The sequence below is a fragment of the Chiloscyllium plagiosum genome, chromosome 1 (assembly GCF_004010195.1).
Source record: "Chiloscyllium plagiosum isolate BGI_BamShark_2017 chromosome 1, ASM401019v2, whole genome shotgun sequence".
Classification (NCBI taxonomy): domain Eukaryota; kingdom Metazoa; phylum Chordata; class Chondrichthyes; order Orectolobiformes; family Hemiscylliidae; genus Chiloscyllium; species Chiloscyllium plagiosum.
Window position 1 is genome coordinate 97905878 of NC_057710.1, and position 15769 is coordinate 97921646.

General features: G+C 36.4%; 1 protein-coding gene across 5 annotated transcripts in view; it reads right to left on the minus strand.

Annotated features, from left to right (window-relative positions):
• The window catches only part of klhl5 (kelch-like family member 5), a 145782-nt gene that overhangs the window by 82501 nt on the left and 47512 nt on the right, over nucleotides 1-15769 (minus strand). For 3 of the 5 annotated variants that reach the window (XM_043692943.1, XM_043692933.1, XM_043692913.1), the window contains 3 exons: nucleotides 7709-7894; nucleotides 6974-7110; nucleotides 1908-2104 (listed from right to left, as the gene is read on the minus strand). In XM_043692943.1, the coding sequence (XP_043548878.1) occupies nucleotides 1908-2104; nucleotides 6974-7110; nucleotides 7709-7851 (477 nt within the window). In that variant the 5' untranslated portion in view covers nucleotides 7852-7894. The remainder of the gene's footprint in view (nucleotides 1-1907; nucleotides 2105-6973; nucleotides 7111-7708; nucleotides 7895-15769) is intronic. The other 2 variants (XM_043692954.1, XM_043692923.1) reach the window with 1 other exon arrangement.

Below are 15769 nucleotides of genomic sequence, written 5' to 3' on the forward strand. Positions count from 1 at the left end.
AGTACTGGATAAGCAGAAATTTCCTTTATTTAAATACTGGGGAAACTGATACAATTGTTTTTGATGCCAGCTCTAAACTCTGGTGCCTAATTACCAAAATTAATCTTCTCCTGACAACAGGCTGAGACTACACCAGTCTGTTTGGAAGCTTGATGTCACATTTAACTTGAAGATAAATGCATTCATGCCAGCACTAATGCCAAGTTTTCCACTTCAGTGACAATGGTTGACTTTGCCTGTCACAGTTCGTCCGCTGCTGAAAGCCTTTTGTGATATTATAAATTTCAGAATTTTAATAACTGTCCATGGATTGAAAGAAACAAAGATAAACCATTACTCATGAAAAGAAGCAGCAATAACTCTATCTGGAATAAACTATTAATGGACAAGGACCAACTTATACAGGAATTGACAGCAATTAGCCATGTCTGGGAAAAGAGGATGTTGAAGCTATGTGAACAAACTGTTTTTGACATCTGCTTGATAACTGGCTGCTTTATGCCACAAACATAACTGATTACCCTACAGGAGAACTTAAGGAGTTAATCACAGGACATGGTGTCATCAAACAACAGTAAATACCAAATGTAACGAGGAACAAAAGAATTTACTTCTGATAAGAAGGCAAGCTGCAGAATTGTAACATTGTGGATGAAAGAATCATCAATAATATCACATCATAGACATGAAGGATAAAAATCTGTATGAGAATCCAATACCAGAACAATTCAGCAGCAGAACTTCAAGGAACAACATTGCACAAGGATTGAACCCTGGACACTTCCAGAGACAGACACTGTTGGTTGGAAACTTAGCTAAATTCCACCATTAATCAAGTAATAGCCAAGTTGAGTTACGAGGCTTAACTTGCTTCAGGGGTTTTATTTCGACTGCTACATGCAATAAAGTTTAATTCATTGTTTCAGTACTTGGTTGTCTGTGAGATTTATTAAAAAGTAGCAATTAAAGGCAAGTTGTGGTGACTTACATACAACACTTCATTACTTATAAACTTGACAATTTCAATGCACTACTGACTGCCACATTTTACCCCCAAGAACTGCAGTTTCCCTAAACCACACAGCAAGTCCTAATCACCTATCACCTGTGCACACTGATTTACATCGTCTCCTTATCAAGTTGAAAAAAAATTCTGATATATGATTTCAAGGTCCTCTATGGTTGCACATCTTTTTAAAAATAATTTCAGTCTCATTTTAATAATCTTAAGACCACAATACTTAAAAGATATCGTTGCTCCTCTAAATCTGGCCTCTTGAACATCCCGCATTTTAATAGCTCTATCATTAATGCCCATGTCTTTAGCTGCCAGGGCCCCATGCCCTTCCCTGCCTACACCTCTCCACTTCTTTATTTTACTGTCCTCCTTTAAGACACAACTTAAAACCTACCTAATAATTTTGATAACCTGACTTAATATCTCCTGTGGCAGTTCAGTGTCACATTTTGGTTTAAAATATCCCTTTGAGGTGGCTTGGAATATTTTAAGGGTATTACACAATTGCAATTTGACATTGTACATGTATAATAAGTTTACAAATACCTTTTTGACAGAAATATGACACTTTTCATTATCATTTCTTGCAGATGCCTTTAATTATATTTTAATTTTAGCTACTGATTAAAATATGAATTTCGAACAACATTATAATAATTTCATAAATAGGTTAATTTTCACAGTAGTTAACTTTAAACTGTAGTTACGTCTTTATGTTCTAAAACTATTACTATGTTGTGCCAAAAGAACTGTTGATTGCAAAACTACCCAGGGATTAATATATTCCAAAATTATGACTATTTAAAAAAAAAATGCTTCCTTCACTAAACCACGATTTATCTAATCCAGACTTATGGACTATCAGTAACTATCCAGCCTAGATACTTACCATAGTGTAGTTGTGTGCAACTTTATGCAGGTCAGTGCAACCCTGAGCATCTGCAAACGATCGAATTCCAAGACAGTTGGATGGATGCAGTTGTTTCATCAGGAATCCACAACATGCCTCTACAACTTGAGAGAGTTGCAATAGGCAGGCTGTGGACAATAGGCACTCAATATTGTCTTCTTTCAATTCCAGACGACCTAAAAGAAACAAATAATATAATTTCTTTGTTAGATATATGATATATTTGAGTTACTGTAACAAAATTATTTCAGCACATGCAAAATAAATTTTACAGCACTTTGTTTAGCAGTTGCCTCTTCAGTTTACTTCTTCAGAATATAAATATCTCGACATTCATGAATTCATAATTGCAGCTGAGTAAAGATATTTTTAAAAACCGTTTTTTCAGTAAACAGCCTTTTTTTGTAAACAGTATGCAGAATTAATCTGAACACATATGAAAACATCAATAATGTACGTGTAATGGTAGAAGATGGGAAGGAAATGTCTGAAAACGTCTGAGGATATATTGTGGTATCGGTGACAAAATGTCTATTTTTCCAAAGGCACATAATACGGTTTTAACCTTAATGTAGATTGTGCATTTACTCAGCAACTGTTAATATGCTTCTTTGTATCACTTTATTCTGGACAAATAAGAACAGGGGTAGGCTATTCATCCCAAGCAGGCTGCTCCAGCATTCAACCAGATCATTTACCTCATCACTGTCCCTGCATTATCTCTAAATCCTTGATGTCAATATGTTCCAGATATCTATTAATTTCTGTTTTGAATATACCTAATAACTGAGCTTCCACAGCCCCCTTTAATCAAATAATTCTGAGATTCACCACTCATGACAAGCAATTTCTTCACTCTCAGTTTGAATGATGTCACAATTCTAGAGATACAGTCCCCTGGTTCTAGATACACAGCCAGGGAAAATATCCCTTCTGCATTCATCCTGTCATACCTGATAATAAGACTCTAAGTTTCAATGAAATCATCTCTCATTCTTCAAAACTCTAGTCAATGTAAGTCCAGTGTCCTCAGTCTCTCTCTCTCAAAACAATCCCACCATCCCAGAGAGATTAGTCTAGTGGATTTCCAAATGTATTCACCTTATAGAAAGTATATTCTCTCTCAGATAAGGAAGCAACAACTGTACACATACTCCAGTTGGAAACTAAGACAGTATACAATTGCAGCGGGACCACTTTACAGCTGCACGCAAATCCCTTTGTAATAATGGCCTACAAAAAGAATGCATCACTGGATTCAAAATTGGAACTGTTTTTCTCTCCACAGTTGCTGCCAGACCAGCTGAATTTCTACAGCATCTGCAGTTTTTCTTTGGGTTTACTTTATAGAATTTATCTTGCTGTACGTGCATGCAAGCACTTAGATGCTCATGAATAAGGGGACACAGTTCCTTTTTGACATCAGCACTTTTGAATCATCTACCTTTTAAGAAGTTCTCTGTTGATTTGATTTGTTATTATTGTCACCTGCAGCTAGGTACAGTGAAAAGATTGTTTTGAGAGTAATACAGCAGATCATAACATAAAAAAACACGAAGATCATCCAGTGATTGAACACAGTGAGGTATAAAAAGTTATGGCTGCAAAAAAGGTGTACAAAAAGGAAGATCAATATTAGATTTGAAATTTGAGGTGTCCATTATGTTTACAAAAGGTTTATTAAATATCATTTTAACCACAGATTTTCTGTTCACTTTGCATCTTCCGTTACGGCTTTTTTTCTTCTACTGACAATACTTGAACATGCATTCTCTCACTCTCATTAGTTGCCCTTCTCCCATATCAGCTATCCAGTATATTCTTAGTCACTACATTCCCTTTCCTCTCAGTAATAGCTTGCTTGCTAATGCCCTGGCCCTAAATGAGTGCCTTACATGTTCTATCCATCATTATGTTTGATTCCCTTTGTTGTCTGCCATACCTAGCTTATCATCAATCTCTTATTTTCTCTCTCCAAAGCTCATTGCTCTTCCTTAGTCTCAGTGGGAAAGAAAAAGAAACCAGATTTTGAGTGTCAAGCAGCAGTGGCTCCATACAGTGACATGTTGTACAGGTACCAGAAATAGTTTTAGTTTATATAGCGTTCTTAAAATATTGGTATTGCATTCAATTGCTTATATTCAACTTGTCTTACCAAAAGCATATGCTAATCTAGACACATTTTTTGCTCATGATTTTTGTTTTGACTACTTAATGGAGTAAAGTGAAACCAAAGATTATTTTTTGCCACAAGCCTTCAAATGTTTTATCTGAAAATTGATTGCTCTACAATATCCTGGGTGTTGTTTTTATTGGATACTCTTGCAGCCAACCACAATGTACGTACATTATGGAAGGAGCTGGAAGCCAATTCATTGTTGATGATTTTTGACACTATAAATTCAATCATAATCAGAGGGAACAGCTTTACTCGAAACAATATCATGTTCAAGTTTTAATCCTAAACGTTAATGCTGAAAGAGCCAGCTTCAATGCTGATATGGGTCTGTAATGCATTAGGAGAAAATGAGGACTGCAGATGCTGGAGATCAGAGTTGAGAGTATGGTGCTGGAAAAGCACAACTGGTCGGGCAACATCCAAAGAGCAGGGGAATCGACGTTTCAAGCATAAGCTCTTCATCAGGAAGATGAAGAGCTTATGTTGGAAATGTCAATTCTCCTGCTCCTTGGATGCTGCCTGACCGGCTGCGCTTTTCCAGCATTAACTCGATTCTGCATGCATTGCCAACAGAAATTAGTTTTATATCCACCGATGCTAATTTTAAAAATATGTCTTGGCATCCAAATTGTTGGACAACAAACATTATCAACTGGATTTTTCAAGATGTATTTGAAATAAAATTCTTCAGAAAGTACAAGGAGGTAGGTTGATGGCACTGTGTTTGTCGTTGCCATTTCTGTTTCCTAGATTGATAACAGGCAGTCAACCACATTCGGTGGGTCTGCAGTCACACATAGGATAGAAAGGGAAGGATGGCAGTTTTCCTTCGTTAAAGGAAATTTTATCATTGGATTTCAGTTGGAGAAAACATGCTACAGAACAAGCTGCTCAGCTCCTGTCTCCTCATTCTGAAATATCTTTGCTGTAAGATCAGGATGAATTTGGTTGTTCTTCTGGAAGAGTGGCAGAAAGAACTTATCAATATTGTATTTCTTAATCAAGCTGTTTCTGCCAAGATCCCAGAGACAACATGCAGGATTAGTGAGTTGACCACATCTGTAGGATTTACAGACTTTGAAACATTCACTGCCTTAACATTTTGTCTGATTTTTTTATTAAAGATCAATTGAAGAAGAAATCCATTTTATTCATCTTTACCTGCAGAGTGTATGTGTGTATATATTTTGGGCTACTTAGAGGGGGATAAGCATTTATATTTTCATATTTAGAACTGTGCGCATTGATAAATTCACAATTTTCCTTGAAAGGGTTTTATTCATACAAGTTGATAATTATGTGTTTATTAAATAAATCTTGTTAATTGGTCATTTCATTCTAAGTCTATTATAGAGAAAGCATGCCATTAGCCATATTGGGACTTCGATATATTATTTTCCTTTAATGTTGAAAGCCACAGAGTAATGGAACCACAGCAACAGAACACTGCTCCCATCTCATTGTAAAAAATGTTGACTGCTTGAATGGTGATATGGAGTTTGTGAGGCTGACTTTCAAGAAACTCTAAAGACGCTACAAAACTCATTTTGTTTCCTCATCTCCCATTTAAAATCAGAATGGCTATGATGGCAGTAGACCCCATTGCCAACTATCCCTCAATTTAAGAATGACATCAACTCTCTCCTGGGTTTTAATCTAACTGAACAGGCCAATTCTCAATACACATATTTGTACCCATTAGACAGGATGTCCCAGCATGTAGTGGATTGCATGATTCGGAAGTTTGTTCTTTCTCTGCCACTACTCTGCTTTATCATTAAGGCATTTGGATTCATAGTTTGATGCAGTTAATGGGCATTTTGAACAACTGCTAACAGGTTCCTCCAAATTATTACTATGTATGGACCCATGCTTCAAGAAATTCAGAGCACCTTTGACACATATTTATTAATCTCCTCTTAAATTTTGGACATTTGGGAGTTGCGAAAACAGGACCTGGCTTGGGAGCTGCTTTTCAGCCATCTGAATACAGTCTATTGAATTTGATTTTACAGAAGTTTTACCTGAAGTTGGCTTTAAGAAGGCATTAACCCTTATGTGTTTTCAAAATAACTTTGCTCTTTTGATACAATGATATTGGTGAGTAAAATTAATTGCCCAACCATAGCTACCCTTAAGGGTAAGGGTATCTGTCCACAAAACAGTATAGGGCTGGGGTTGCATGGAGTCCCAAATAGTGGCAGACAGTTCCTTTCCCTGAAGGATAAGCTGTCTGCTTTAACAGTCATATTGCGCTGTATGCCTAAAATTATGAAATCCAATGCATTTAATTTCACAACTAATTATGGTGACCTTTAAGTTCATGACCAGTAAGTTTCTAATCTGCTATCATAAATTGTAGACTATCAGATGAAAATATAAGGAAATCTCTGATGCTAATTACATTTGCATTTACTACCTTTATTGCTGAGGTTACAAAGTACTGCAGATGTAAGAGATCTAAAATACAAACGGAAAATGTTGGACAAACTCAGTAGGTCTGGCAGTATCTGTGAGGGGAGATACAAAGTCAATGTTTCGAGTCCAAGGTGACATTTCTTTGGAACTTAAAGGCATCGGCAATATAGGTCTCAGTCAGATGTAATTATAGGCTTTCAATGTGATTTTGTTTACTAATATGCTCCTTTGGTTCTTTTTCCTAATATATTTTCACAAAAGGGAACTTCTGTTCAATTTCTTTAAAAAGCCTATCCAAAAGATATAAAACCATCAGTACTAAATTTGTTGTACAGAAATTTTTTAAAACTAAAAATAGTGACAGCTATTTCACCCAGAATGTGCAAACTGGAATTCTATAAAATTATCCGACATGACACTTCAACTTTATCCAGCAGCTTGTAGTCACCTGTATATGCATATTGAACTAATGCCCACAATGCATTTGAGTCGACGCCTTCTATCTTTATCTCTTCTTGTTTAGCCTCCCTTACGTCATTTGTGAACATTGCAGCAAAGTAGTCTGAAACAGAGGATAGAACCAACCTGGGAATACAAGAAGAAAACCTATTTATAATTTCCAGCTAAAGGTTTATCTATAGTGAAGCCTTCCATCTTAAATGAAGTGTCAAGCTGCAGAGCATTTATGCATTTTTCAGATATCTTTTCCTCTCATTGCCAATGGGAAAGAAAAACCGAATATTAAATGCTTTCTTTCAATATAGACATAGCACAACAGTGGCAAAATAAAATACAGAATACGAATGGGAAAATAAGAAAACAGGATTTGAGAACTTAGAAAAGAGTGATGATTACAAGGGTTGTGTGTGTGTCTAGGGAACTATTACGAACACAAAATAAAATGCTACTTTCCAAAAATGTAATTGGTTGCTTGTTGACAGATTCTATAAAAATGATCAGGAAAATCATAACCTCCTTCTATATATTATGAGTGACTTATTTCTCAAAGGCACTTTATTAAATGTTTGCAATGGCCTTTATGATATATTTCAACAAACATCAACTGAGTGCCACAAATTCCAGAAAGATTGAAAAAGGCAATGCTTATATTAGTGCAAAATGTAGTGATTAGATCTAATATTGACTTTCCAACAGTGAGGATATTGATACATTTCCTATTCACCTGTGAGCTGGAATCCTCCGGTCTCCGGCTAGTAATACTACATCACATAATTGCTTGTGTCGAAGGTAGTTCTCCATCTTCTTAAAAGTCTGTTCTGCATGGTTTAGTGCCTGAAAACACTCTTCAGGAGCAGAAGGATCCATTGTATGGCACGAGGACAAGGTCTGGCTGCTGTTTGAAGTCCTGCTATGAAGAAACCAGATATTAACACTACTATAATCTTGTGACTGAAATAATAAATAATAAACAAGCTCATTTTACCGTGCTATACATGCACCTTTTACATGTTTTAAACCTCAGCCAAATTACTTTTATATTCTTAATTTTCTTAACAGTGGTTAAGTGGTTCTTATTACTCATCAATAGCAACAGTGAAAAATTACTATTGTACTTCCTAAAAGCAACAATTTATAATAATGTCTTTAACATGATGATACATCCCAAGAGGCTTCACAGGTGCATTATTAAACATGTTGCACCAAATTGCAGAAATAGGTATCATGCCATAAGACCGAAGCTTTGGTCAAAACAGATTTTACTTAGTGTCATAAAGGAGAATGAGTTAGAAAGGCAGAGAGGCATTAGGAGGTAGTGATCTGGAGCCTAGACAACTGAAGGTATAGTCATCAACAGTGGAGCAACTATGATTAGGAATGTACAAGGAGCCAAAACTAGAGGAGCATAGATATCTCAGAAAGGTTATGGTGTTGAGCAGATTACAGATGTTGTTTGCAGGCGGGTGGCAAGGCCCTGGATATAGAGTCGTACAACATGGAAACAGACCCTTTGGTCCAACTTGTCCATGCCGAGCAAGTTTCCCAAATGAGACTAGTCCCATTTGTCTGCATTTGACTTATATCGCTCCAACCTTTTCCTATCGATGTATCTGTCCAATTAGTGAACTTGGTGAGAAAAGGCTTGTTTAAAATTGGTTAGTTAGCTCTGATATGGAGTTTTGGATGCTCTTAAGCATACAGAGGTTAGTATGAGAGCAATCGAGAGAAAATAATTGAGTCTAAAAGTAACAAAGGCACAATGAATGGTTCCTTAGCGATAAACTGGAAGGGGGTGAAGTCAGCAAAATTATGGAGGTGCAAATAAGTGATCATAGCCTAGTACAAATAATGTTAGAAGTTCATTTCAGAATCAAATGTTAAATATGCTAAAGTTGTAAAAAGATTGGCATAATCTTAGAATCTTTCCGGGGAGAAGAATGAAGTTGATTGTCGGGGAATGAAGCATCGAGGGGGGAAACAGTAAAACGAGGCTTCAGTCTTCCAATGTTTAATTGGAAAAGATTTTTGTTCATTGATACTGAATGCTGGATAAGCATTTTGATAACTTATAAGTTTATTGTAAGAAACCAAATTTTCCAACAGTTTAAATCTATCTGTTCAACAGAACAAGGCTAGACCAGTAAAAGTGGCTCAAAACACCTTAAAGTGAAAGGGAATAGTTTAAAAATGTTTGAGATTTAAATCAGATTGTAATTAATATAATTACAGAAGCATTGAATAGGCAGCACAGGTGAAAGGCAAGTTCTATGATGGACACATGAGATTTGACTAGAGGAGGTACCACTCTTCCTCCTGACAACTACCCATGCTCTCAAAGCTGTTCGGCTGACTGCTGTCCTTTAGCCGAAAAATTGCAGTCAAGTTGGAATAACTGCCCTTTTAAAGGGCCTCATTGGCTAAGGACAGGAAGGCTGTGGTTTTCAATGGGGGACAAGTCAGTGTGGCTGGGAGGCAATGGCTCTCTTTAAATATACCATGTTGGGTATAAAAAGTCACTCAAGTACTTAATTATAAAATCCAAAGTATTTTAAATTTTTTTAAGTGGTTCTATCTCCCAGTTATATATTAAGTATTTAAAGCAACAAGACAACCTACTTGTCTACATCCTTAAATGCTTCAACACTTCCACAGAGGTCATGCTAGGATCACAACACAACTTTCCTTACACAGTCCCAAATAATGCCAACACCCTAGCAAGTTGGTGCAGTCAAGTGAAGAATACCACATTTGCATGACACTGGCAGATACAGGTGCGATTTGAGATGCTTCTTTGGCGCCCAACTAGAAATTGGACAGTCTTTTTTCACTAAACTGTGTCACTGACCCAGAATTTTATTTTCACATGCTGGATCGCCATCCAGAGCCAGGAGGAGGAATTGCCAGTTGACAAGATCATTTCAGCCATCAGTACAGACAACTGTTCACTGCCTCTAAAGCTCATGGCAGGCCCCAAACGTTGTGCCCATTTGGAGACACAGGCCAGTTTTCTAATAGGAAATAGTTCCATCACAAGTGATGAGTATAAAAAAATAGAAATTAGAAGCAGGAGTAGGCTGCTCAGCAGATCTAGCCTCCTGAGTCATTCAATAAACATCATGGCTGATCTGATTCCTCCCATTTTCACATATACATTTGAGTATGTGACAATAAAGCTAATACATTCATTCAATTCATTCATTCCCGCACACCCCGATAACATTTCAATCCCTTGCCTATCAAGATTCTACCTACCTCTCCCTCAAAAATGCTCAAAGACACTGCTTCCAACACCTTTTGAAGAAAGTTCCAAAGACTCATGATACTCAGAAAACTTTCTCCACATCTCTGTAATGACGATCCCTAGTTCTAGGGTCTCCCACAAGAGAAGAAAAATCCTTTCCCGTTCCAACTGGTCAAGAACTCCCAGGATCTTACGTATTTCAATCAAGTCACATCTTATTTTACTGAACTCCAGTAGATAAATATCTAGTCTGTCCAAACTTTCCCCAATAAATATTCCATGTGTTCCAAATATTGGTCTGGTACATCTTTTCTGCTTCCACCACACTTACATCCTTCTCTTTGTGCACCTTCTTTGCAGCCATAACATTGTATTCTGCTATACTGCTTTAATGCACTTTATATGGTATGATCTGCCTGTACTGCACGCAAAACAAAACTTTTCACTGCACCTAAGTTTGTGAGACAATAATAACTCAAATTAAAAATAAGGTGACTGATACTGTAGACAGCATTCCAGATCTGGAGTCACCAACGTACTGTATAACTGAAGTATAACCTCCCTTCGTTTGATTCAACGCCCCTCACAATAAACAACAGTATTCTATTAACTTTCCTAATTACATGCTTTAATCTGCATACTAACCTTTTGCAATTCGTGCACAAGAACCCCAAATCCCTCTACGTCAGAGCAATTTCTCATCATTTAGATAATATGCTTTATTTATTCTTCATGCCAAAATGAACAACTTAACATTTTCCCACATTATACTCCATACATACTTATATTTGCCAGATCCTTGTCATTCATTTAAGCTATCTACATTTTTTGTTGTTTGCTTACATCCTCTTTATAAGTTATTTTTCATGACTATCTCAGCATCAACAGCAAATTTCGCAACCATATCTTTGGTTGCTTCATCCAAATAGTTTAAACAAACAGCAAAAATGAGAGATCCCAACATTGATCTTTGTGGCATATCACTCATTACATTTTTTAAAATTCACTCATGGGATTTGGGCATCTCTGACTCGGCCATCCTTAATTGTCCACCAGTTATGACTGCTCTCGGCCTCCTGTTTATGGTGCTACCAAATTTTGTGACGAAGATTTGACCAAACATGTATTAATTTAATTTTAAACCTCACGCCCTTTATTTTGTTTCTTTTTGGTAGTTTCTATCAGTTAACCTCTCCAACTAATACTGAAGTTAGTTACTAAGATGTGCATAAGAATGAACGAAAAATGACGAAGTTTCCCTCCATCTCTATAGGTAAGTATATATGCTATATTCAGCACTAAATTGAAAAATGACTGACAGGGTTGCGAATCATGGAACACTACGTATAGCCTAGTGAAACACTGGCATTTCAACAACCTGACAAAATAAGATAAGTCTGAAGTGCACAAATATATAGATATGAAATAGATCAATGAAATCCTACAAAAAAGTTAATGAATTCATTGATTAATTATTTGGAAATAATGGCAATAGTGTGGACAAGGTTGGTTACCTTGTAGGAAACAAAGCAAAGTTCAAAATATCTGTTACTTATTCAACCATGCTTTTACTTAAGTTGATTGACACATGTTGTGCAATCTTTCCAATATTTGCGTTATCCAAAGCATTTTGCATTTTGAGTATTTTAAATAAACACCTACCTAAACAAAAACCATTTTGTACAAACACAGAAAAGATGATCCTGTTCGTAAGAAGCATTGCTACTGGTCAAACTGCATACAAAAGTGACACACATTAGCACTAGAAATAGATATTTTTGATCTGGGAAATCTTTTAATATCTAACTAGTACAGGATAGATGTTCTTTGCCTGAATACCATTTATCTAACTGGATCCCTAAGGTACAGCTGCTTGCAGAGCTTTAAGGCACAAAATCATAAGTTATTGGGAAAGACTGCGTGGTGGGAATTGGCAGCATACTCTGGTACAATGTCAAAAAGTCTTCTGGAGAGACAAGGCTCAGTAGTAGATTTGTCTCCTTGCTTTTCCAAAACCTTACTCACATCTTCCTGGCCAAGTGGTTTATTAGCATTTATATTCCTTTAATCATGTCCGACTTCCCTTCTGGTGCAGTGGCAGGTGTCTCATCGGCTTTCGGGAGCTTCTGATTCTGTTTTGGTAGTGGAGGTTGTAACGGTAGCCCACCTTATATAATTAATATGTTGTTAGGTTGGGTCACTTGGGGATGGGTGGCAACTGAAAGATGGGGTACTGGGCTAATGGTCGGATACTTGGTAGTGTGGATGAGCAGAGGGATCTTGGGGTTGTTTTCATTGGAGAAAAGAAGGTTTGGGGTGACTTGATAGAGGTGTACAAGATGATTAGGGGTTTAGATAGGGTTGACCGTGAGAACCTTTTTCCACGTATGGAGTCAGCTATTACGAGGGGGCATAGCTTTAAATTAAGGGGTGGTAGGTATAGGACAGATGTTAGGGGTAGGTTCTTTACTCAGCGAGTCGTGAGTTCATGGAATGCCCTGCCAGTAGCAGTGGTGGACTCTCCCTCTTTATGGGCATTTAAGCGGGCATTGGATAGGCATATGGAGGACAGTGGGCTAGTGTAGGTTAGGTGGGCTTGGATCGGCGCAACATCGAGGGCCAAAGGGCCTGTACTGCGCTGTATTCTTCTATGTTCTATGAATGTCCCATTCTGATCTTGCTCCGATGGCAAAATCTGTCTGAAAAATTTCACTTCAAAAAGTAAAATTTTAAGGCTAAAGATGATTTAAAATTGACTGCTGCTTCTAAATCGTAGTGAGGACTGAGGCAACTTCCATTGAAGATAATTCCTCAACTCATACAGAATACCCTTATTTTAAATTAGTTTTTTTTTAAAATGTGTTGATCAAAACTACAATAAAATTGACAAGATGAAAAATATTAAGTTAAAGTAATACATTCCCAGTCAATATTCACTAGCCCTGAACCTTGACCATAACTTAAAACAATGCACTTACTTATACTTATCCTCGAAATGTCCCACAGTGACCAACAGTCATGACAAAAATCCATGTTCCATTTAGGACAAGGTTAGCAACAGAATCAAAGATAGCTGAAGCACTCAAAATCTAGATTTGCTCTTTCCCCCATGAATAACTAAGATCATGTGCTTGAAAAAAAATTGACCAATTTTGTCTGTTTTACAAAGTGTTACATTTTAAGGGGCTTGGTAAAGCTTTTTTTTCTTAAAAGGCAATTGAACATGACGACTAGCTAAGCATTTTGGTCAGTTATTGGGGTTGGCACAGTGGTTCACACTGCTGTCTCACACTGCCAAGGACCCAGGCTCGATTCCAACTTCAGGTGACTGTCTATGTGAAGTTTGCACATTCTCCCCATGTCTGGTTTTCCTCCGGACGCTCTGGTTTCCTCCAAAGATATGCAGGTTAGGTGAATTGGCCCTGCTAAATTGCCTATAGTATTCAAGAATGTGTAGTTTAGGTGCATTAATCAAGAGTAAATGTAGAGTAATAGAGTAGGGGAATGGGTCTGGGTGGGTTATTCTTCAGAGGGTTGGTGGACTTGTTGGGCCAAGTGGTCTGTTTCCACTTTGTAGGGATTCTATGAATTTCTATGAATTATGTTTTTTCTAAGAAAAAAGCAGCGTCTCTCAAAAACACAATCTTAAATTCGCATTGGAGGTCAAGATTAATTTTTTTCCCCTCTCAAGGGCTCTTTAGACTTTCTTAAGGGCCACATTTTGGTTTTTGAAGCTACCTTTTCTTTTTAACTAACTCATTTACTATGTGATTCAGTCATGCAGTGACAATATCTCCTGCATTTGTATTGGTATGTGGGATATTTGGACTCACAAATAAGAATGAGAATAATTCATCAAAATCCCCAATTATCCATCAACTCTCCATTAAACTTAAAGTTACAACACACAAGGAAAGCATTCAATTCCTAGACACCACATTATTTAAACTGGCACAAAACAGCATACATAAATTAATATTTTAGTAATATGTATAGGAGAAAACTAGCCTCTGGCTAAATGAGCAGCTCCTCACCATCTCATTCCATTCTAATTTTGGGGGTGACTTCTCTTTGACTGGAAGTTCACGAGATGAAATTTTCCCAGATGATTTAGGGACTTCTTGGGACATATTCACCTGCTGTCCCCATGTATTTTAGAGTGCCGATTTGCACCGGTATGGAATTACTATAGTTGCACATTTCCCTGCAGTCTTGACACATTTCGCTGACTGCCCACAACACTGCACTAATAAACACAACACAAAAACCATCACTGACAAAATAACACTTTTGTTCAAGAGAGTTTTGGAGCATAACTAGACTTGCAAAAATCAAGTAGGCTACAAACTAAAAATAATATCTACATGTTTAATCAAAAGGCTTAAAATCAGGAATTACATCATGGGGAAATTAGATTTGGAAAATAGCAATGCAGACTTTAATTATGAATTCATCAACTTTAATAAATTGATATGTCATATGCCCTAATGGATCAGAAAATCAGTATAAATCGGTGCCTGAAACACAACTGAAGAAAACTGGTTTTGTGCCAATAACTACTTATCACTTAAAACTACAATTGATTTTACAGTGCCAATTATTTAACTATTGTAAATATTTCTTCTATAAACATATTTGTATATAGTTATCTTTAAATTTTGGGCTATTATGAGCTGTTTGATATCATGTGCGTCTTTGGATCTGCAAATATTAATGATTTTCAGAAACAGAGGCTACATTGAAATTTAAAAAAGGAAATATATGTTTTGTGTAGTACTATACTATTGATGACAATATCTGGACCAGCATATCTGATTTTTAACATTTTACTAAATATACTATTCCAACCACAGACCATTATGAAATAATATGAAAAATGCATAATTTATTCAAAAGGTATTGCAGTAATTACTGAAGAGAAAAACCTTTGTTTTACATCTGAAGCCTTGCCCATGTAAACAATTCTAAAAGTAACAGCATTGATAAAGCTGTTCATACAGCGGATCAATGCAATATTTAGATCAATCGTTTTGGAAAATATGTATTTCAAAAACAGCAATCTGTTCTTTATAAGGCAATGCATAGACAAAGCAATGATGGAAATTATGATGTTTGGTACCTTTTCTCTCTAAAATAATGTGTTCCTTTAAAGAAACAGATTTAAAAAGATGTTTTAATTGTCTCAAAAATCTACTGTACAGCATAATGAATGACTAATAGAAACTGATTGAAGAGCTGAAATATCACACTACAGTGGTTACCAAGTTAGTGTATCAAGCCACCTGCATAATTTATGCATGTTAATTCAACAAATCAGATATTCTTTTAAAAGTACACAACACATTTTTATTCAAAATATATATACACTGTGTAATATTATTAAAATTATGCACAGTATATCATCAAGCCTCAAACAACAGATTAAGAACAAGTTTTAAAAAGATAAATATATCTATTAAAAAGTATCATTTCCTATACAATCTCATAATTTAGGGAAAATGATGCTACAGTGGTAATGTCACTGGACTAGTAATCTAGAGGCTC